At 41.4% G+C, this 21,903-nt stretch overlaps 7 protein-coding genes across 8 annotated transcripts; 2 read left to right on the plus strand and 5 right to left on the minus strand.

The window, feature by feature from the left end:
* Positions 1-6,382: 6,382 nt before the first annotated feature.
* BCIN_04g02550 (hypothetical protein) lies at positions 6,383-7,958 on the minus strand. Its single transcript, XM_024692464.1, has 2 exons — positions 7,734-7,958; positions 6,383-7,677 (listed from the first exon to the last, which is right to left on the minus strand). Exons 1-2 carry the CDS (start codon positions 7,757-7,759, stop codon positions 6,759-6,761), a joined length of 945 nt encoding a protein of 314 aa, XP_024548239.1. The 5' UTR covers positions 7,760-7,958; the 3' UTR covers positions 6,383-6,758.
* A 470-nt stretch (positions 7,959-8,428) lies between these two features.
* BCIN_04g02560 (hypothetical protein) lies at positions 8,429-9,187 on the minus strand. The gene has a single exon (XM_001557209.2). The coding sequence runs from the start codon at positions 9,169-9,171 to the stop codon at positions 8,533-8,535; it is 639 nt and encodes a 212-aa protein (XP_001557259.2). The 5' UTR covers positions 9,172-9,187; the 3' UTR covers positions 8,429-8,532.
* Positions 9,188-11,350: 2,163 nt separating this feature from the next.
* Positions 11,351-11,880, minus strand: BCIN_04g02570 (hypothetical protein). The gene is made up of 3 exons (XM_001557206.2): positions 11,750-11,880; positions 11,556-11,681; positions 11,351-11,476 (listed from the first exon to the last, which is right to left on the minus strand). Exons 1-3 carry the CDS (start codon positions 11,834-11,836, stop codon positions 11,372-11,374), a joined length of 318 nt encoding a protein of 105 aa, XP_001557256.1. The 5' UTR covers positions 11,837-11,880; the 3' UTR covers positions 11,351-11,371.
* Positions 11,881-13,619: 1,739 nt separating this feature from the next.
* Positions 13,620-15,635, plus strand: BCIN_04g02580 (hypothetical protein). Its single transcript, XM_024692465.1, has 2 exons — positions 13,620-15,044; positions 15,103-15,635. Exons 1-2 carry the CDS (start codon positions 14,315-14,317, stop codon positions 15,297-15,299), a joined length of 927 nt encoding a protein of 308 aa, XP_024548240.1. The 5' UTR covers positions 13,620-14,314; the 3' UTR covers positions 15,300-15,635.
* A 195-nt stretch (positions 15,636-15,830) lies between these two features.
* On the plus strand, positions 15,831-16,991 carry BCIN_04g02590 (hypothetical protein). Of its 2 annotated transcripts, XM_024692466.1 has the most exons (2): positions 15,831-16,681; positions 16,742-16,991. In XM_024692466.1, the coding sequence occupies exons 1-2, from the start codon at positions 16,126-16,128 to the stop codon at positions 16,834-16,836; spliced, it is 651 nt and encodes a 216-aa protein (XP_024548241.1). In that variant the 5' UTR covers positions 15,831-16,125; the 3' UTR covers positions 16,837-16,991. The 2 variants fall into 2 exon arrangements, with proteins under 2 accessions (XP_024548241.1, XP_001557253.1); XM_001557203.2 differs by having other exon boundaries at positions 15,831-16,991.
* Positions 16,992-17,182: 191 nt separating this feature from the next.
* BCIN_04g02600 (hypothetical protein) lies at positions 17,183-19,704 on the minus strand. Its single transcript, XM_024692467.1, has 4 exons — positions 18,658-19,704; positions 18,460-18,605; positions 18,179-18,406; positions 17,183-18,107 (listed from the first exon to the last, which is right to left on the minus strand). The coding sequence occupies exons 1-4, from the start codon at positions 18,924-18,926 to the stop codon at positions 17,356-17,358; spliced, it is 1,395 nt and encodes a 464-aa protein (XP_024548242.1). The 5' UTR covers positions 18,927-19,704; the 3' UTR covers positions 17,183-17,355.
* A 30-nt stretch (positions 19,705-19,734) lies between these two features.
* On the minus strand, positions 19,735-21,451 carry BCIN_04g02610 (hypothetical protein). Its single transcript, XM_001557201.2, has 2 exons — positions 20,701-21,451; positions 19,735-20,648 (listed from the first exon to the last, which is right to left on the minus strand). The coding sequence occupies exons 1-2, from the start codon at positions 20,867-20,869 to the stop codon at positions 20,170-20,172; spliced, it is 648 nt and encodes a 215-aa protein (XP_001557251.1). The 5' UTR covers positions 20,870-21,451; the 3' UTR covers positions 19,735-20,169.
* Between the last annotated feature and the right edge of the window lie 452 nt (positions 21,452-21,903).

Below are 21,903 nucleotides of genomic sequence, written 5' to 3' on the forward strand. Positions count from 1 at the left end.
AGTATATCGTCAAATGTCAATACCTACCTACCTACCTACCCATGTACTAGTAAAACGACACAAGTAAACGCAAAAACATGAGACGAATTTTAAATCTTTCCTGCAGTATTCACAAACCCAAATCAAATCAAATCAAATCAAAACCATCTCCATCCCATTCAATCCAATCCAATCAACCCCCCCTCCCCGGATCCTCCAAGAATCAAAAAAAAAAAAATATGATCAAAAAAAATCCCAAAACAATAGCACGTTTCATCTCGTATTTCCCGGTGGGAGAATCTTAACCCCCCCATGAACAACTACCCAAACCGGTATGTGATCTCCACTTCAACGGGACCTAATGAAACATTGTCTGCTAAGTGATAATTCGATCGGCAAATGCATGCATGCATGTATGCATGGGTGATGTTCTGGAAGATGAAGATGAAGGGAAGAAAAGCACAGAAGGAAAGAAAGAAAGAAAGAAAGAAAGAAGGAAAGATTTGCCGATTTGAGATTTCGAAAATACAATAAATATCCTGTGCAGAATGGAGAGTGAGGATGCATGAGCAGTTTACCTGCGAGGGATGAGTGAGAATGGGAATGGGAATGGGAATGGGAATTGTTCGAAAGGGGAAGAGAAGAATGAAAAAATGTCGTGTATAGAGTCCTTCTATATATATCGAGAGGGCTTGAAACGCATATGAGATACCATACCTAGTATAGTATAATTATAATATCTAGATAATATATAACATGTAACATCGCACATACCATATGTAACAAATATAACACATAACTTATCACACAAATTCAAAAACAAAAACAAAAAATCTTCCTGAACTTTGTGGGAATCTGCTTATTATTCTATTTCACATCTTGTGCGTATTGTATCTATCTGTCTGCGCTGTATACTACTTCCTATTCTGATTCTCACCTCATCTCACCTCACCTCACCTCACCTCATCTCACTATATACAATTGATTTATATAGACTAAATATCTTTAATCAACTTTTCTATTATTTATTGATCTCGAATAATATATAGAAAACCAAAAGAAAAACAGATGTTTCTTACTACATTATAAGACATTTATTTTACTACAAAAAAACCCCCCGAAAAAGATTATAAAGTCGAAAAGTCGAAAACTTCAATAAGATACTTGACCGATATGGCCGACGATAACTACCTACATCGTCGCTCGCCGCAGCGAATGGCGTCCATCCCCTTTCTTTACGCATTCATTATTCAACTCCCACAACGTAGGTAGGTTACAGCGAGATAAGATAATCCCTCGGGAACGAGTACCAAACCGTCACAGGATCACAATCGAAATGCGTAATTCGATTAATAATTAACCAATTCTCAATTTTTTTTTTTTTTCAATTCCAATCCATCTGCTACCTACTGTGCTACTAATATACTAATAATAATAATCGTCCTTTCAAACTCCATCTTCAATATCCCATGCTCATCATGCTCATCATGCTTACTTACTTACTTGCGACTTGGCCCTCGGTCCAATTTGATTTTTTGGATACCTAGGTAGTTATTGAATTTTTTCTTTCTTTCTGCCAATAGATAGATAGATAGATAAATAGATAGATAAATCGATATCCCAGTGGATTCACTACCTACCTACCTACCGACCGTGTAATTCGCACCTGACCAATGAGTATGCATAGGTATGCGTGAGAATGAATCTCGGTACCGACCCCCTATAAACCAAACTAACTAACCAACCAACTAAACTCTCTAGTACCTTATGGAGCTCTCCATGAATCGAGACCGTTCTCGAGTCTTGAGTCTTGAGTCTTGAGTCTAATTATTCTGTACAGAGTAATAAGGTTATACACGCACGCACGCAAACATACCTGGCACGTGCCTAGATCCATACCATACCACACACAAACCACAAGAGAGAAGAGAGAACTCCCACGAGTCCAGACGCCTCTATTTGCTGAAAATTCTTCTCGCTTCCTTCTCGTGTTCACATCCGCATTTCATCCACCCATTGATTCATCGATCAATATTCATCAATCAATATCCAAATTCTAACTTTTTATTTTTTTATCGCGGGGTCTCCGCTCCCAATTGGGTTTCTCCGGACTCTCTTTGGTGTTTGGTTTGGGTTGGGTTGGGTTGTTCTAGGTAGGTAGGTCGGATTCTGATTCTGATTCTGATTTGGATTCTGATTCGGATTTCGATTCTGACTCGGTTTTTTGACTCGGATTGGCATTCTGATTCTGATGGAAACAAATATACTTTGGATGGATGGAAGGTTGGTGCGTTGAGACATGTATAGTATATATTCTGTGCTGTATACAAACAATTATTTGCAATGAGGGAAGTGGATATCCCATACCTTCCTTCACACCCAGCACCAAACCCTCCCAGGAAAAAACATCTCAGACATATAATTTCGCAATTGGGAACGTACACCCACCCACCATACCATACCATACATCCACACCGTACCTCCCAAGACGCATCGAGATTACCATGACAGTCTTCACCAGTTCTCTTGGTGGATGGATATTAAATAAAGTTTCTGTGCGTTTTCTTATTTTCTTATTTTTGGGGGGGGTTTAAGAGAGAGAGGAGAGGGGAAAGGATATACTAGGGCATTACTTCGGGAATGCAAATTTCTAATCACAGAAAGATAGATAGATACCTAGGTAATGAATGCGAAATGCTAAATGCTTCCTCCTATGGATGCCTTTGACTCTCTGTCATATTCTATTCCATTCAATAAAGAGTAGAATACAGGTTCCAACCCCAGAAAGAAACCTTACGAAGTACGTGAACTCTCTCCCCATCGGGAAAGTCAAATCAAATCAAATCAAATCTCACATCTTCCCTATATAAATTTTCTATTTCATTCATTCCTCCCTCCCTCCTCCCCGCCTGCCCTGAAATGCGGCGGGTGGGGAGGCAGTCCAGGGCAGGCGCGAGACCCGTGCCGTGAGATTACCTATACGATAGATGTATGGCCCATCCACTCACTCACTCATCAATTCCTTATATCCATCCCCCAAATTTCAAATCGGACATCGCGTCCCCTGTCTACTTTCTACCATCTCCCATCACGACTCACGAGTCTGCCAATCGGGAACTCCGTGTCGGTGCGTTCGTCGGCCTGCAAAGTATGATGTGCAGAGAATATGAGACGCGGGTGCTAGCTAGATAGCTATACTGTACTCTGTAGAAATACACACACCACAACTCTCTGAGAGGTCTCGAGATGATCAATCGTAGATACAATCTAAAACTGCTTGTGCTTTGGTTTTTTCTCTCCTTCTCTGAGTCGCGCGGATATGTATATGTGTGTGTGCATGTACAATAGCATGAGCATGGTACGTATGGTAAGACAGATATGTGATATACGATATGCAACAAAGAGACGATGAAGCTATTCCCAACCTCAAAAAGCATATAGAGCTATTCCCAGCCCCGAGAAGCATCCCCCCTTGCCTGAACTCTCGTAGAACCATATATACCCACCGCAGCTGGACTTAAAACATGCCTTAAACAAGGACTTAAACGTGCCATAGATCGCAATCAATATGGACTTTCCATGCCGTGCTCTCGTCCAGCCTTATTTTCACTTCCACGGCTCCCTTGAGAGGCTTTCCACATTCCGAAATCCCATTCAGAGGACTTAAACTTCACCAGCTTGATCGGAACGAAACATCGACTACACCGAAACCTGATTGCCTCAACCTGAGGGCTTACCGGACCTTAAACAAGGACTTAAACGTGCCACATATCGCAATCATTATGAACTTTCCATGCCTTAAGCAAAGACCTAACCATGCCTCCGCGAGGGCTTTAAACGTGCCTTAAACAAGGGCTTAAACTTGCCATAGATCGCAATCACTATGGGCTTTGAAAGGTTGAAGAGATGGTACGTCGTCTTAATCGAGGAGTATATCTTCTCTTTCCGTACTGGCAGGACGTTGAGACGTTGATTATTGAAGCCAGGACCCCTTCCATAGAACCTATTCCTTATGTAGCTAGGTCACTATGAGAGAATCGTTCTTGTAGGGGTGGAAGGGGTGTAGAATTACTAATGCTACGGATCCAGATTATATCTCAATCCGTTAATGTCGCACCTTCCATATTTATCCCTAACAGCGACGAGAAGCTTTAGCAGCTCGAGGCGGAAGGCGGGAATCATGTGGAAGTTAGATGAATGCCTCAGGTTTTCTTCTATATAATGATGGATGCAGTTCGAAGTAGGATGCGCATGTATGTGATCCATTTCCTCTTTTTTTACTAGTACTCCTATCATATCTAAATATACTTATAGAAAATCCAGTCTAACCTCTTCTAACCCCCCAAATCTACCAATTAAGGTTAAAACAATATATAAATTATATAATTTACATCTATTTATCTATCTAGATCCCGTCCAATTTTCCCTTCCCACATACTTATCTTTTTTCCTCGCGTATAAATTATAGTGAGCCATATAAACTCGTAAAATAACTGGTACATTCAATCCCTATCTACCACCGCGATTTCCTGAGGGTCTACTGTGGGGAGAAGAAAAAAATATGCTGGCTCGACTAGGTAGAATACCTCGATACATAGATGAACGAATGAATGAAAGAGCGAGAAATCGCTACTCCACGTGGCGTGGATAGATGCCTGTGATGTCTGATGCTGATTATGAGTATGTATTAAGGAATGGAGAATGAAAATGGAAGAGGAATTGCACTACCTTGATGGGATGGATGGGATAGTGATTTGGTTTGGTCTGGTCTGGTCTGGTTTGGTTTCTTTTTGGATGGGGCCAGATCAGCTTGGTTTAGATTGCTAGGAATTGGTGGAGACTATATGTATGTTTATTGTGGTTATATATGATTTATACATTGTGGGAGAAGATCAATTATAGGTATTCAATGTTGTGATGTCTTGTGGTGGAGGGTCGGAGAGTTTGATTGATTTGTTGTTCTTATTGCTTGTTAGTGGTGAGGTAGTGAGGAAAAGGGAGGTTAAGTGTGAACGAATTGTGAATGAAGTGAAGGATATTTCGGAAGTTAGGTATAAGTAGATATATATCATAAGTGAAGATTGAGCAGATATAAGCTGTATAATATATTTCTTGGTTTTGTGATAAGAGAAGTGAGGAGAAAAGACCAAAAGCAATACTTAGAGTCACTGTGCACCAAGGGGTGGAGGGATAGATTAAGATACTTCCTATCTACACAGAAATAAGAAGCTGAATAGGAGACCTGAGGAAGATGTCACGATTTTTAGGAAGGTAAGAAGGGTTTTTTCTAGACTGAAAACGGTTTTACTGTGTTTATTTTCGTATTGATACACAATTTCTTCCTCGTATCTTTTACATTGATCTCTGAAAGGGATCCGTTGTGAAGCATTTGGGAGTTGCAGTACCTGGGCGGAGAAGCATGAGAGCAGTGTGTTGAGAATTGAGAATTGAGAGAATAGGAAGGTCATCATAGTATTGTGACTTTGGCAAGTTGTGTGTGGGATTTATATCGAGGTGCTAGAGGTATTGAAGTTTGGAAAAGCGAGGAGGGGTAAATGAAGTAGATGGTAGGGATGAGGGCTTTGAGGTTCTCCTGAATCATCTTGCGGTTTGGGAGATGAGAAGGGATGAGTGAGAAGTAATTTTGTATGGATGAATGATGTGTTATGAGAGTGGAATTTGAATATTTTGGTACAGTTTTTTATAGGATTACAAACAGAAAGGTAAGAAGGCCATATATTTATGGGTGCTTTTTTAGGAATAAATAAAGCAAAGTGTTTAATAATCCGGACTGTAATTCAACAATAAAGATTATCAAATATCCAAACCAACTAGAACATTCAAATCATTGGGATATCGAATATGATTAGAATATTAAATCTGATTGGAATATTGAACTATTTCCAGATTCCTAATTCCTTCTGGACATTCAAAACCTTGTATTATTGCATGTCAGTCCGAACTATTAGATACCTGGATCTGGTAAAGTCTATGTTGGGTATGAGGCAGGAGTTAAATCATGGATTAACTGGATAGGATCAAAAAAGAAAGAAGGTAATGTATGGTATTTACTGAAGTGGAAATTCATTGGAATAGACTGGATTAGAGAATATTGGATAATGAGGATAGGGATTCACAAATTAAATAATAAGCAAGTATTAATGGTTACATTTTTTGGCTATGAAGTGAAGAAGGAAAAGGACTGAGGGGAGTAATGCAGATGGTAGAAAAAAAGCCAGTGATGAGGTATGAGAGTAACACTGAGGTATGTCTAGTGGTGAGCTTGATTATTTGTGGATAAAGTCATTGTTCTTATTCTTTGGTACAAGTGTGCACATAAAACTATTGCAAACTCTTTTTCACAGTGGAACATCAGTTGAGACATTTATTTTATTGTATTTTATGGTCTTCAGTAACAGTCTATTATACAGAGAACTGATAATCAAACCCAATGTGAGAACAAAATATCTACATCCTGTTTGCGCAGAAACTCCATCCAGTCCTTGGTTCTTGTGAAGCAAACAATGGTGTATTGCTTAGACCCTTTATGTTGGTATCAACTTGGTTATTAAGTGTAAAGTACTTTAGTCTATCGTGGTTGTGATTGTTTTTAATCATTTACCGTGGAAAGCTATGTACATTTATAGGTAGGAGCTAGCGTCCGAGCTAGCCAATACAGCTCCCTCTTTATGATCACATGATCAATATCCCGACACTTTCTCTTCAAACTCAGAAGCGTCCTGTAAGTCTATGCATCAGGGGACCTCGGGACAACTCCTTCAGTAATAACCCACTTGAACTGGATTTCCATTTGCATTTGGGTAATTGCAAGAGCGACTGAAGTATTGATGTACAAAAGACTGCACATTGAATGCGGAACCAGGATTGGGATTGGGATTAAGGTTGAAAGTGTTGTTGGGACCGAGAAAGAAGTTGATGTTGAAATTGAGGATGGCATCTTTGATTCCTATCATTTCAAGATTCTCAAATCTCAATAGAGTATCGCGACAGCTGTCCATGTCGTATGACCAGCGGTCAGATGTGGTGAACCCCATGAAAGAAATATCGACTCTGCGGACGCTGTTCATTATCTCGACGGCTTTTGCATTGTATGAGGGGAGAAGTCTCTGGCAGGAGAGGCTCATTTTGTTGTACGCATATTGGGTTTTGTTGGCGTAGATCAACGGTGTATCTATTTTCGGGTTGAAATAGATAGTGCCAGGATATCTTAAGTTTGTGCCGTCATTCTCAGGCGAATGAAGGTCTTGGTAAAGTCGGACATAATGTATGAGTGTTTCTTTGCGACTTTCCCTGTTGACGAAGGCAGCTGGAATTTGGCAGATGGGGGCAGGGAAAGGTGGTCCGTACACAAAAAAATCGTTCGGTGGCTGTTCTAAAGGATAGTTGACGGGAAGAGGCTGATCGGGTGGCGCTACTTTTACATAGCCCCCTTGAAGGCTCACTTTTCTGGATTCGAAAGTTGAGCGCCAAATCTGACGGCGAATTTCAATTGGTAACTTAGGAAAGAGAGTGAACTCTGTGAGTAAAGTTGGACAAGTTGTTCCGATTCCTTTGTCTACACCCCGAGGTTCCTCCACAGGTTGAGACTTCTTAGACTTCTTAGGCTTCTTAGCTCGTGGTCTCTTGACTTGAGATTTCGATTTCTTGACTGCATTGCCAGATGATGGTTTTGGATCCCTTTGAAAAAAAAAATCAATTAGTTATCATTCAACTTTCTTGAAAGTGTTTCTTACATTGTGTTGCTACTGTCCATAATCATTGATTGATTTTACTCTCGAACTGTGTTGCTTAAGCTGTTGTGCAAAAAGTTTATTCAAAAAAGTAGTTGTTGGTTGCAGTTGTTGGTGGTAGTTGTTGGTGGTAGTTGTTGGTGGTATCCTTGAACTGTGCTGTTTGAAACTTTTGTGCAGAAGGGAAAGTATTGTTCAATGAAGTAATGCTGATTGTATTTCTCGAACATGTATTGTTTAGAAATAATGTGCAAAAGTGAAGGCTTATATAATAAAATATTGATCTCGGCTAATCGGCAGCTGTATCAACAACATTGCCCTAATATAACTCACCATACCATAGCCATTTATGAGTATAGCTGAATAACCAATAATGTGATCTTCAAAGACGTTGGATGAACTGCCTAGATACTTGCGGAAACATATTATTTGAAGGTCTATCTGTTAAATTCACGAAACATATTGATCTACGATATAGCATTGTCCTGTAATTCACTCTTCTCGGACCATACCATTCAACTTTACAATACTTCGTGGAATCTGGGAACTCAACATTATTTTATGTATCCAAATTGAGGAAAAAAAAGGTCACTGGTGGTTTGATTGTTTGCTGCTTGATTTTGCTAATGAAAGAAAACTAAAGAACAACTGTAATGCTCAATCACTTAGACTAAACTATCAAGCCACAGAAAGCTTTGTGACAAACCGTTTTATCATGTAGATTTTAATTTCATACAAATATATCAATAAGTAAAATAGATCTCATGCTCTCTCCACGTTGCCACCCCACTGGGTTCCTCTTTCATCGCATCTCAAGATATACGCCACCATCACCCTCCGTTCCCCATGCGAAGTCCAGGTTTGATGATTCAATCCACTGCTTCTCCATATTTTTTACAAGATAGTTTGTACGTGATGTGTAGTCGACCTGATATGTTTCGCCCGGCTGAAAAATCATATCAACATGTTGAAGACTTTTGAAGCACATAAGCATATCGAACAGAGCACGCATGTTAATCTTAAAGCGAAGCCTGCTACTCTCTAATCTTACGTGATATACCTTGACTTCGCGAATACTACCGAGAAATCTCGCAGCTTCCTGGTTGTAAAGTGGAAATATAGCGAGAATCTCGCAAGAGCCAACCTTAAAATCTGGGTAGACGATGGTGAGATAGTCAATTTTCGGGTTGAAGTACATTACATGTGGTAATAGCAAGTCTGTTGCACCAATCAGGTATTCTTCATTGGATCTTGGCTCCTCTGCTTGAGTGTCACTCGAAGATGTTTTGTTTTGGTAACTGCAACGTGCTTGGTAAAGTGTAAGATAATGCTTCAAAGTTTTGGCTCGGCTCTCTCGATTTACAAATGCCACGGGGAGAATATCGTAGGGACAAAATGAAGCTGGTGGTATGTTCTGGAAGGTAGACGACTGGGGTTTCATGAAAGAGAATTCGCCCAAAATGAGATTTTGTCGTGGAAAAGAATGGTGCCAGATATTGATTCGAAGTTCCGGAGCCAAATCAAAAAAGCGTGAGAAGGTTGTCGCCGGAACAGCGCTGGTGCCTGTGAGCTCTGTAGGTATTCCTTGTATGAGACCATTGTCTACAATGCTTGGCAGCTTTGAATTTAAATTTGTGATTGCATCATTGAAGTATTTCGAGTCATCAAAGGATCTGAATTTGGAAAAAGCGTTAGCAGTCGCCAATGTAAGTATTTGGATAAGAATGATTCCTACGTGTTTGTGACAGAGAATTGCTTCTTTTTCGATGCGCTTGATGAGGCTTTAGGCTGCAAAGCTACAAAAGCCTTTTCTGGTTCCCTAGACTGCAGATCAGAGATTGTATAAAGGAGTTTTGGAGGATGCTAGATAAGTTAATCTTACATGGTGGATGTCTGGTTTGGTTTGATCTGACTTGACAGTGGGCTGTATGTGAAATCTGTGCCTGTCACAAAAAGGAAGTCTAGAAATAGATGTGTGTAAGTATATAATCAGAATACGGCTCTACTGAAGGTTAATTAATCCAAGTGTAAGCGATGAGTCTTTATCGTTGAATTATACCGAAAAGACAGTATAATAAGAAAATAAGAACTATTTCCAAGATGAATTTTTATTTCACCAGAAGCGAATCAATACATAGGACACACCACCAGAGGTTCAACTTCGACACATCTAACTAAGTCAACATTTTTCTTATGAAGAACCAGGAAGTCAAGCTTTTGAACAAACCGAATTCACCAATTTGAAGCTAGCTATAAATCTTCACCTCAGTAATCAATCAAGTGTTGACGAAATGGGACAATCAAGAGACATTAAATGAAAGAGGCACCACCACAGTATGATGCTTAGGATCAGGAAGAAACTGAAGGTTTCAAACATAACAGCTTGCAGCTCCCCTGAGAAACTCTAGGCCCTGATTTGAAACCAATCCAACAGCTCGGGAAGACCAAACGGAAGTCTAAATTAGTTTGCTTGCTTTGGGTGCTTCTCATGGAGGTGGGACGACTAGTTGCCATGCTTGTTCCCCAAAGAAAGAGCAATACGGCTACAAAGAGTTAACTTCTTGCATGCTGAGAGAAGAGATTGATTTCTTTCTTGTGCTAAAGTCTGAAGCAATATACTTAGTGTTGCATAATGATTATACCCCTCCTATTACAGCCTTTATCAACCAATAGTCTCGCATTGTCTCAAATACATGAGTATAAGTGAGAAGGAAGATATATAGGATTGTCTAAGATATAAACTATTCGGCAAAAAAGATGATGTAAAGCCTATTAGGTCTCTTTACGTGATTAGAGGGGTGTTGAACAAAGTATTGCTCTTTAATGCGTTAATAGAAAGTTCGAAAAAAGCTGTATGATTATTTGCGATGTGGACTAGCAGGAAACATGCATGATTTGTTCACATACCAAAATTGGCGGTTAAGAGGGGGTGCATTTTAGCCATGAACGCCGGAATATGGTGTGTTAAGATTGCAATTTTGGAAGATAAACAAGGCAATAAAAAACTAATCAATGAATTTATCTGGCTCTGAACGTAGAGACATAGTAAATATTGAATCCCTGAAGATTAGAGAAAATTGAAATGATATATTTCATTGGAATCATCTAAGTTGGAATTAAGTTCTGCCCTTCCTCAAGGTTACCACCAAAGCTTAATTTGTGACCGATTCGAAATCTTTTCACACCTACTGACCGGCCCAAACAGAACATCAAAAAGAACAAAAATAGTGAACTGCGCTTTTTCCATCCAAATTCCCGGGCATTTTAGAGTATTTTGGGTGCCAGAAGACCCCGCACGACGTCTCTACTTCTGCATCACCGTAAGTCGGGACAAGTGTGCTGCACACATGCTTGTCTGTACATGTCTAAACTCTGAGAAGTCTTCAGCATCTAGATTACCACTAGTGGGTCACAGGTTTGATTTAAGTGAAGAGTCATTAATTCGCTGCTAATTTTCAGATCTACCAAGCACAAGATTCAAGAAATTACGATGCTAAAATCTATGATTTTCTTTCGAAGCGGCACACGAGGTAGGGGAAAGTGATTTGGATTTTCTAACAAGAAGAAAAGATGAGAATTCCCACAGGCCATTCGCTAGTGACAACAAAGAAAAAGCTCGTTGTAAGCCTGCCATGATATTCTCACTTGCAAACGCTATAGTCTGCTGCCACAAAGGTACACTTTCCAGAACAACATGTACCCTGAGGACCGGCGATGCTCACACAAGTAGCACCTTTTACCAAACACTAAATTGGAAGGGACTGTCAGTATAACCATCATCAAATTACGTATTATATCTTAACAAAGGACTCGAATGAAACGAACCTTCTTTTTTCGAATGCAGTGTGCATTATCTGCCACCCCTGGTGCGTTTTCACAAACTAATCCATCGCAACATGTCCCAACAGGACCGGCGAATCCAGAGCAGAAAGTATCCTCAGTGAGACATTGCTATAGTTCAGAGATCAGAATTGATGATTCAACATATCTGTAGGTAGGGGTGGAGGAGGAAGAAATACTGTGCATGATTTGTCTTGAGGAACAGCCACGGCGACAGCTGACGCTACAAGGAGGGCGAGGATACTGAGGGTATGACTGAGTTTCATTTTTTAAGAAATTTTGGAAATTATATTATTAAAAGATAGAGAACTTAATTATGAGGAAACAGATGAAAGCAGGGAAAAGCAATCCCATTTATCTCCCCGGAAAGTGTCTTTTAACGCCATCATAGTATAACTATCTCATCAGCTGGTTATAAGCTGACCCAGGCTGAACGTCTGCTAAGCGATTGCCAAGCAGATTTACGAGAGCCCCTTACTTCTCGGATTATGTCGGCATGACGGCAAATCGTATGCATAGCCGTTTCAAGTCTTTGAATGGTGCGTTATTCTGACCCGTATCATATCAGCATATTGCGAGCAACTCTAGTTACCTAGCGAAGTGACAATAGGCTTGTAATCCAGCGGGAAGAGATATATAATCTTGATGATGACTGGCGGTGAGCAACAGAACATGTCAATTTCACAGTCTAGTTTCTGGCACAGTGATAAAGCCTTGTAAGTGTATACTGTGTGAAGGCTTCAGCAATGACTCCAAGTGGATTAAATCTGTTACTCAAATCAATATATAACTGTGTAGAGAGATAGTCTTTCATTTCCATTGGCATTTATCATTGTACTTTGGAAACCAAACTGCCTTAAATACATGTCTCAAAAGATCACATCTTTTCGTCTCATTAGTTCATAGTTTCGAAGCTAATCACCATATTTCCATGTCACTCCCTCGCGGATAACACAACCCCGAGTGTTGCTTATAACATGAGCCAGTTCAAAAAGGGGGCGCATATTACGATCAAGATACAGATTCTTCACTACCCTATTTGTCAGAAAACACCAGGTCTGGAAAAGGTGCTGTTCATTATTTTCATTCTTCATGTAAGCATTCTCGTTTTTAGCTGGATTTCTCTTCAAAATGTTTGTGGGAGTCTTTCTGTTCTTAATCAGATCTTCTACTTCGAATTGCAAGATTTCCAAAATCATATATTCATACTTTTGGAAAAAGTTTAGCTGCACCTGGCCATGCTTTTGCAAAAGTTTCAACGCCAAAGCTATCTGCAATTGAATTGAAACATTGGTCAGCCCAGTTCCTAATCCTCGGCGTTGGAAATCCGGATGGGTCATGGTTGTTTGTCGGACTTCGTTTTCTTAGCCAATTAGCGAACTCTGGGACTGGTTTTATTAACTTACACAATGCTGGGCAGGGAAATACCCATATTTATACATGGCTAGTATCACATCGTATCACATGAATTCTTGCACCTGAACATTCCAGCTTCTGGAAGTTTCATAGGATCCTATCTCTCTGTAAAGCTATTTGGTCTCACCTCTGGATTTGTTTGGTCATGTTCTCGAACTCCTAGCTTGCTCCTTGCAACTATTTGGTTTGTAGAGGCTTCGTTTATTTTACGAATTTGGGTATTTGGCGAATCAAGACGCGGAAGAAACCAAGCTCTAAAGTATTCACGACAATTCTCTTCAAATATGGATTGTTTGATAGTCTTCCACTTGGTCTCGTTCTTTGTAGCTAGCATCGAAATCTCAAAAATTCGTTGGGATGGTCGATTGAGGCATGTTTCAATTCAAACATCGCTCATGATGTCAGGACGCCTTCTTGTTCTTACCACGCAAGGATCCTCGGAATTCAGGGCCTAGCAGACTTTTGTTATAATGTACATAATTGCCTCATTACGATGAGGACTGTGTCACAATGACATAATCTCAATTATATCAGATGTGTCACCGTAACTCGAAATTCATGCACATCGCACCAATCAACAAACAATCACGGCTGAATGACCTTGCATCAGTTTTCTTGAGTCGATTCCATTCAGTACTGTCATTCTATAATTATCTAATCGTATTCTGGTTTTTCGTTCTTGAAAAATCCTTAGGCCGTCGCTAGATTTGTTGGTTGGTTCTTACCGCGCGGTATTGTTCATGGCTACTTGTTGGTCGCCAGGAATTGAGGATGCCTTGAACTCCAAATCAATGGCATGAGGAATTCCAAGAAAGTCTTTTTTAATTGGATTGTTTAATTGAAGGAATTTTCGTCTTTTGTGCGGGAAGTCCTTGGTATTGCATCAGAAGGCATATCTGAAGATGATTTTGCCAAAGCCGCAAATACATTTCGTATTAATAGGCTTGCTTTTGTATTTATTAACGTTCTAAATGATGGGGATTTGAAATAATGCCTGGGTCTATGGTGTTAGTTACGCCCTATAGACTGAAGGTACCATAAGAAGCCACGTTGAAGGTCGAGTTCGGATCCCAACAACCCTTGACGGCCATAAATGGGTTTGAACAGGTTTCTAACCGTTCGACCAATCTTTCCGATGTCTCGTGAGCCATGAAGCGGATTCAACCAAGATTCGACCTCCATTGTCCCCGATAGCCTGCTGAGTAAGGCGAGTGATACTGTGGCTTATATTTAGCACAACACCTAGCTGCAATGTTTGGGAATGTAACACCCGTGCTTTACACAGAGAGAGATCGTACCTCATTGTATCGTGTAATTAATGCTACCCCATGCTAGAATTTTTTGGAGGCAGGAGGCACAAAGCGGCAGAAAGTCCAGCTATCACCCCGGTACATTCTAGTAGTTCTAGGCCACGGCAAGAACGAAGACATTCGAATTATGTCGAAAACAAATCATCTCATCGTCCTAGTTCATCCCCCAGATCAAACACATGGCATCCTTCCAAGACTCGTGAATCCAGCCCGAAACCACAGAAATTAAAAAGGCGGAATGGAATCTCAAATTGGTTCTTCAATAAACCAAAGAGAGTGGATAACGAAGATGATGAAATCTGGTGTAGGGGCGTCGAAAACACTGATATGCTTGGGGAAAAGGGAGACTCTTCAAGTAGAGGCGATGCTTCTCGTCAACAAGCTTACGTGAATGCATTTAACCCAGTTCCAGATTCAGTTAGTTCTCAACCTAAAGCTGGAAAAGTCGAATTTAGAGGTTCGACTCGTGACAGTCGACCCACAGATAAACAGAGAATTCCAAGCAAGCGTTCTCGTTCGGAAGCTTCACTTACCCCAAGAACGACACCATCATCAGTTGCAACTTTTGCCAATACAAAACCGCGATATACAAAACTATCACCAGATTCATTTAAAAATCCACGCTCAGCTAGTTCCGTACCCAGACACAAAAAAACTGAAAACTCTGGTGATATGTCTGATCCGGAGAAATACTGGCGTGGAAGAGATATCAGAGATACGCGTAGAGATCTTGAGAGAAATATGAAAGGTATGTCTCCGTATCTCATCACTTATTTTGCAAGGGCAATAAGTTGACAAGAATTTAGTACAACCCTCCGATGATAGCGTCAATCTCTCTAGTAGTGATCGTAGGGATGGGAAGAGAAAAGCCTCCCGTCGCAGAGATGATTCTTGTTATGAATCAGACAACGGCCCCTCTCGCAATGAACGTAGTGATGAGAATAAGAAGCCCTCCCGTCACAGAAACAATCCAGACAAAGGTTCCTCCCGGAATAAACGTTAGCCATCTTCTGAGAGAAAGGAAAACCTCAAATCCTCGGCTCAAAAAGCCGAATATAAGAATGGATATACGGCTAGAGTTTCTTTCGATGATCATAAATCTCATTTTTACAACGACAAGGTTAATATGAACTCTCCCAAGGAGCATCGTTGTGGGCATGAGCGACCAATATAGGCTTGATGGCGAAGGTCTAGAAGTCACGGTGTTTTTTCTTTCTCTATTTCACACTTTTTCTTTCATTTCAGATGATTTTTATCACCTTATTGTCATTTCTCATCATTTTATTGTTACATTAGCTAACTGGTTTGTATTTATATCATTAAATACTATCTTTGCCCATCTTCATGAAATATGGAGTGTCTGCCCCTTTTCGCTTTGAATCCATTTTAGATTGACTCTCCTACGATTTCCCCAAACACTAAAACATATTCTGAGCAATAACATCAAATTGCATCATAGATACTGTAGATTCCTGTCCTTCCGTTATGTTACAAAAGATAAGCCAACCGTTGATCCTTCAAGAGGCTGAAGCAAGGCAAACTCATAACCGCTAACCGCCAACCTTCGCCCCACAAAAACCGCACTTCAGGTCGAAGTTTCAGCTAACCGTCATGAATCCTGTTTTACTGCCGCAGTAAATTTTTCTCATATAAGTGAACGGAGGAAAATGACATGCAAGTGTTGGTAATATCTTATAATATAGCATTTCGGCACTATCCACAGTGGAGAAACAATATTCTAAAGTAACCTTAATACCAACCTTCTACTCCACAACCACCCCATTCTATCCCCCTCAATTCCACCTCAAACCCTCTCATCTCACCTCATCATGCCCTTCCTCACAAACAAACCACTCGTATCCTCAACCCTCCACCAAACCCGCACACGCAGTAACACCGACCCCAAGCCCCCCAAATCACATTCCAATTCCGCATCCATAGACTCGGGATATGCAAGCGGCTGGGGAACCATCCATTTCTGTTCCAAAGGACCATTTACATCTCGACGAACCTCCATATTCACCGACGAACATCTAACGTGCGAGGGACATCCTGTAATTTTCGAGTATGGGGAAGACATCAAGGTATTTTATATCGGGGAGGCAAGGATCGCGAATTTGAGGGATAGAATGGGACAGAGTCGAGAGGTTTTAATTGGGAAGTCGGGAAGGAAAAGTAAATCGGGGAATAAGTATAGGAATGTAAATGGGGCGAGTCGTCGAGATAGTCAGATATCGGGAAAATTCTTCCAGAGGCCAGAACCGGTTCGAAGGGGAAAGATGGTGAAGGATGAGAGGGGCCGTGTGAGAGCGGTGTATGAAGATGAGGAACCGATTGATTTGGGGAGGAGAATTGCGAGGGAATCTATTAGAGATATCTCGACTTGTGAGTGCATGCGTATTGTGTTCTTGGCAGGGGCATGGCAATGAGTTAACATGGATTTAGTTCTCAAAGTGCCGTTGGTGCCTGAAAAAAGTGCAATAGACGGAGAAAGTGAACATGGTGTCAGAGCTCTGTGGAATTGGGGATTTGGAAATTAATGGGAGTGTTGGGCTTTGATGCTTTCATGCCAAAAAGGGGTCGCGGAAGCGAGTAAAATTGGTGTTCGGGGTTTGGAGGCTTACTGGGTATACCCTGGGGATTGGGTTATCTTATTGTTAGCGAATATACGATAGTGATTTAACTAGTTCTGTGAGTGGTTTAGTGAGGAACTGTGTGTGCAGTTTGTCTTTGACAATCAAGAACAAGTGGCGCTTGCATAAACTTTGTGTTGATGTTGGGAGGTTTTAAGCGGAAGGATGAAAGATGTCCGAATCAAGGAGGTAGAATAATAATAGTACGTCGAAAATTGTGCCTCAGAGCTCAGAAAAACCAATAGTGTAGTTGTGGATAGTTGTGTATATATTTCTTCAAACCAGCGCCACCCCGAAATCTATTTTACAAGTCATTAATCTATGGTAACGTCCGGCCGCTTTTTTAATGCTCATTTCCATGATATTCTATAATTCGTAGTGCTCGTCCACTTTTCTCGTACATATCCCATAGTATCTTCTCCTAAATCAAGCGAACTTCTTCACATGCATCCCAGTTTTGCTCAATCTGGCTGCAATAAAGAAAGCCACTGTTGCAATAAGCAATGCTCCACAAAATGCTATTGTAGGAACATATCCGGAACTCGAGAGGATCTGTCCAGCAACCGGTGTACCAACCAAAAGACCCAATCCACCAATCGCAAAGGCCATACCCATTCTCGTGCCTACGACGCCCATGTGAGGGCTAAGCGATACGATGACCGTGGGTGGAATTGATACGAAACATCCTGTGGAAAAGCCGTAGAGAATGGCGAATACGACCAGACCGCCAACAGAATGAACACCAGTCCAGCCGAATGCCACAACACTTGCGATGAGCGTTCCTGGTATGATGATATTCAAGGGTCCGAATTTGTCTGCAAAGTAGTTGGGAATAATACGACCAAAGATAGATGCCGCATTAATGGTACTCAACATATAGAATGCCGAGTTTGAATTCATGATATTTTCATTTATGGCGTAGGATGAGATGTAGTAAAAGGGAATATTGAGACCCATGAACCCGAAAAAGAGGCCGATGGTAAAGAGCAGGTATGGTCGTTCCTTGAATGCGCCCAGATCTATGAGCTTACGCTTTTGCGATGGCTTCACACGCATCTTCATTATGCTGATGGAGATGGAAAGGGTAGCGAGGAAAATAAATCCAAGGGCTCTTGTTGTCCAGCCAAAGCCGATTTTAGGTTGAAGGTTATGGAAGATAATTGGGTAAATTACGCCACCTGAGATTATTAGCTAATGACTCGATACCATTGTGTTGAATAGCACGATAACCAATGAAAAAGTTACATACCAAGTGAACTTCCACTAGCCGCTATTCCAGTTGCGAAAGCTTTCCGTGTTGAGAAGTAAGTGGAAACGATCGCGACACTAGGAACAAAGAGACATCCCAATCCAATTCCCATACACATAGCTTGTGCAAGCACAATTTGCCAGTAGCTTGTGGAGATAGATGTCATCATCATACCGAAGACAACCATAAATGTTCCAGTACATAGAAGAGGACGGAAGAGACCGGCATCTGGGAAGGGGTTAATACTTCATTGTTTCAAGAGGTACAGGGGGAAAGAGTACCGAACAGAGGACCAGTGAAGACTCCCACAAGTAAGAGCAAGAAAGCTTGTATAGAACCGATCCATGAAATATTAGATGGTGATTCATGAGATAGTAAATCAGTTTCATAAAAAGTCTGGAATGCACCAAACATATTCACTATGCCCCTGTTGTCATTGTCAGCTTTAACCGCACTGTTTCTTGAATCAAACATCATACCATGAGTTAAAGAATAAGAAGAAACTCCCAACCACCTGAAGCCATGCAACCACTCCTCCATTTGGAATATCGGCAAGAGGATTCGGAGCAACCTGAGGAAGTTCTTCGGCAATAATGTCAGAATCATTACCCGATAATTTTTCTTCCTTTGATTTGATAGATGCCCCAGCCGAAGTATTCTGATCCATATCGGTGGAGATTTGATCCGTCGGGCGATTAACGGGATCGGTTTCAGATTTGTGACTGTGAAAAGTATGTATGGCAACCATGGTACCGGTATGTGGCTTTCGGCGGAGTTCACAGATCGATCGTGTTAGTTGAGTATTATCCCGATATGTCCAACGAGTACATGCGTCTCTCTTATATTCATCCTTTCGCGCTCAGAAGGTCGGGAAGTGAGAAACTAGCCACAGATCTGCCAATCTTGAGAGCGCGGATTGATATAAAGTAGACCGCGGATGTTGCGGTAGGATCTCCTATGTTCTTATATCCGCCAATTGGATGACTCTTTGGTGGTAAGATCGTCAAAGATGTGGAGCAAAATCGTGGAAGGTGTCAAAAGTGGGTATGAGACATGAACATGGGAAGATTTCTTCAATATCTTCTTTAAGCTCGAGCGTTTCTGACGGTCTTGGGACTCGGGAAATGGGTTCAAGGCCGAGTTTCATGTCGGCAATTCAATGAGAAGGCGAAACTCATGGCGGTGGGCGGTATCGATATTGAAAGTAAGGTCAAGTGTTTCACGGAGATATGGTTGCTGGAGTCGTACTTTGAAGAAGTATCATCAGTTGTTGCCATGAGAAGATCGGCGTCAGCATGCATATTAGTCATCAATTATCTTATCTTCTTCACGTCTTGCGGGCAGGATTTCCCTTCAGCCCCTTGAAGATTCGTCTTACATCATCATCATCATCATCACCGCCGTCGCCGTCGTCGTCGTCATTATTATCCAAGAACTCGGAATCATGTCATCTCAGGATTGAGAGAATGCAACAAAATATATCAAAGGCACACATTGCTAACTTGCTATTTGGGGAAAGAGAAGCCGTGGCGAGTTTTTTTCAAGGTAACGCGCAGTATTTTTACGATATCTATTAATAGTAAGTTTCTGCACGATTGAAATGGACGACAGTGTTACCAAATGATAGACCACCCGTGCCCTGTATAACCTCGATTATGCGGTGCACTGTCTCGGGACTGTCTCTGATATTAAGTTCCTACCTAGCTAGCTAGACACTTATCGATTTGCGCAATTCATCCCACCCGGAAGTGTATAAGACCCCACGATCGCTCGCTCATCTGCTAACCACGCATGAGAAATTAATCTTCACAATCGATCAAGACACATGAATCTAATACCAGAATGGAACTGATATTCTTACTGCCCTTGCATATATAACTTAAATATATCGCCATCACAAGCGAACAAATACAAGTACTACTATTTCAAGCCATCAACCTTCGACCAGCTCAAATCTTTGAATTTACCACAGGACTACTTCCAGCCTCAATCTATGCCTCTTCACTCCTCGAAAGCTCGACTCGTGAAGCAGCATAAGGCCTTGACGGATTTCCAGCAGGTTTGATACCGAGCAATAGCGTTATTTGCACCTCACCAAACTGCCCGCGATTGCCTTGAAATAGACGAGCATTATCCTTAGAAACAACATCCCCTCGCACAGGACTATAGAATGTGGCCGGTGACCGAGGTCTGGCTTTGACGATGAGGTTCAACTCGCTGGCTGGATAAGCAATTTCGGTACACGATGACGTGCAGGCAGCGACGATTTCTTGTCGAGGCTTTCCACTGAGAAGACAGAGAGGTAAAAGTACGTCGACTAACTCTTCACCAATCTCCTGAAACGTGAAGTTATCTGGGAAGTAACATAAATCCCCGTAACCAGTTCTTATTGGGTCGTCGACAAAGCGTGTACTGTTGTTCCGGAGACAGAAATACGTCTCAACCGCATTATATATCTTCTCGGGATATTCTAGAGTATGTCAATACTCACTCATCTGTAGACAGTGCAGGATGTTACTTACCTTGCAAGTGAGGTTGTATACAGGCTCGAAGATCTTCTGTATCTTTTGGCATGCGCGAAAACACAGCTTCCAACACGTACCGTGATACCAACGCCCGGAATATCGTTCTCATACTCAATTTTTCCAGGCTTGAGGATTGGAAGTAATCGGGAATATCACTTAGATTCATGATTCATAAAGCTTTTAGAAGGAGTGAAACCGTCGTTATACTTTTCCTATTGTTCCTGTCGCGATCATTCATCTGGGCAATGTTAGATCCAGAAAATGGAAGACAATCATCCCGTATAATATTCTCACTGGCCAGCTTATCCAAAGTGTAATCGACAAAGCGATGAATAGCTTCAAGGCTTTCTTGTACTTCTGCAGAGTCAAGCGGGCACTGTGTTGTTACTTCATTCTCCAGTGGTGATGAAATAAGCGTAGGAGATTCATTCTTCAGTGGTGATGGAATAAATGTAGGAGATTCTTTCTCGCTACATTCTACCGATGCTGGTGTGGGTCTTTCCAGAACAAGAGGGGCCCAGAGCAATGGAATATTTCCCGTAAATAGTGGAAGGCTTGCCTCGTGCTCGGAATGGGTGATGTTATAGTCGTTGGATGTACAACCCCTGCTCACATCAACGATGCAAAGTGCACATCTGCTGGGCCGAGTGAACTCTGCAATCTTCGAATTTGGGTTTAACATCCTACATGGCAATCCGCGTACAACACAGCGCTGGCAAGGTCCGTCGAACTTCGGAATACTAGAGACTTGTATTTGCTTAGCCTTGTATTTGTTTTGGTCACCCAGTGATAAGCTCTTGTACCATGGCGCTGTGTGGAATGCAAAGAAATGTCGCAGTACTCACTGTTTTGACGGAGCATAGTCCGTTATTTCTGGCTGATTCGTTCAATGCATTTTGTATGTGTGACAGTGGTCACACTTTCCATCAGCATCCTTTAATTCGTACAAACAATCGGTCTTGTTTTCACAACACGATTCACAGCTTCCGAGTGGATGGCTCGTTGGCTCGGAATTGTAGTCTGGAGCGAATTTAATACACTCGACTTTTCTTATTGGACAGCTTTCACGTGCTGGTGAACGTTCGGTCCTGATATTAGTCAATTCTTCAATCTTCTTTGCTCTTCGCTCATTGTCTTTCTCTGCCTGGACCTTTTTTCGTTCGGCTTTTCCTCTTCTCCGAATTGTAACTTTGCTGATAA

The sequence above is a fragment of the Botrytis cinerea genome, chromosome 4 (assembly GCF_000143535.2).
Source record: "Botrytis cinerea B05.10 chromosome 4, complete sequence".
In the NCBI taxonomy this organism is placed as follows: Eukaryota; Fungi; Ascomycota; class Leotiomycetes; order Helotiales; family Sclerotiniaceae; genus Botrytis; species Botrytis cinerea.

Coding starts and splice junctions, on each gene's coding strand:
- BCIN_04g02570 (XM_001557206.2), bottom strand. CDS start 11,836: ATGAAACTCAGTCATACCCTCAGTATCCTCGCCCTCCTTGTAGCGTCA. Junction 11,682..11,749: donor CTCAAGACAAATCATGCACA/GTATTTCTTCCT, acceptor TCTGAACTATAG/CAATGTCTCACTGAGGATAC. Junction 11,477..11,555: donor ACTGCATTCGAAAAAAGAAG/GTTCGTTTCATT, acceptor CTTCCAATTTAG/TGTTTGGTAAAAGGTGCTAC.
- BCIN_04g02600 (XM_024692467.1), bottom strand. CDS start 18,926: ATGGTTGCCATACATACTTTTCACAGTCACAAATCTGAAACCGATCCC. Junction 18,606..18,657: donor TTCTTATTCTTTAACTCATG/GTATGATGTTTG, acceptor CAATGACAACAG/GGGCATAGTGAATATGTTTG. Junction 18,108..18,178: donor GGCTAGTGGAAGTTCACTTG/GTATGTAACTTT, acceptor TAATAATCTCAG/GTGGCGTAATTTACCCAATT.
- BCIN_04g02580 (XM_024692465.1), top strand. CDS start 14,315: ATGCTAGAATTTTTTGGAGGCAGGAGGCACAAAGCGGCAGAAAGTCCA. Junction 15,045..15,102: donor TCTTGAGAGAAATATGAAAG/GTATGTCTCCGT, acceptor ACAAGAATTTAG/TACAACCCTCCGATGATAGC.
- BCIN_04g02610 (XM_001557201.2), bottom strand. CDS start 20,869: ATGAATCTAAGTGATATTCCCGATTACTTCCAATCCTCAAGCCTGGAA. Junction 20,649..20,700: donor TATACAACCTCACTTGCAAG/GTAAGTAACATC, acceptor GACATACTCTAG/AATATCCCGAGAAGATATAT.
- BCIN_04g02590 (XM_024692466.1), top strand. CDS start 16,126: ATGCCCTTCCTCACAAACAAACCACTCGTATCCTCAACCCTCCACCAA. Junction 16,682..16,741: donor TATTAGAGATATCTCGACTT/GTGAGTGCATGC, acceptor ACATGGATTTAG/TTCTCAAAGTGCCGTTGGTG.
- BCIN_04g02560 (XM_001557209.2), bottom strand. CDS start 9,171: ATGAAACCCCAGTCGTCTACCTTCCAGAACATACCACCAGCTTCATTT.
- BCIN_04g02550 (XM_024692464.1), bottom strand. CDS start 7,759: ATGATTATGGACAGTAGCAACACAAT. Junction 7,678..7,733: donor ATGGACAGTAGCAACACAAT/GTAAGAAACACT, acceptor TTTTTTTCAAAG/GGATCCAAAACCATCATCTG.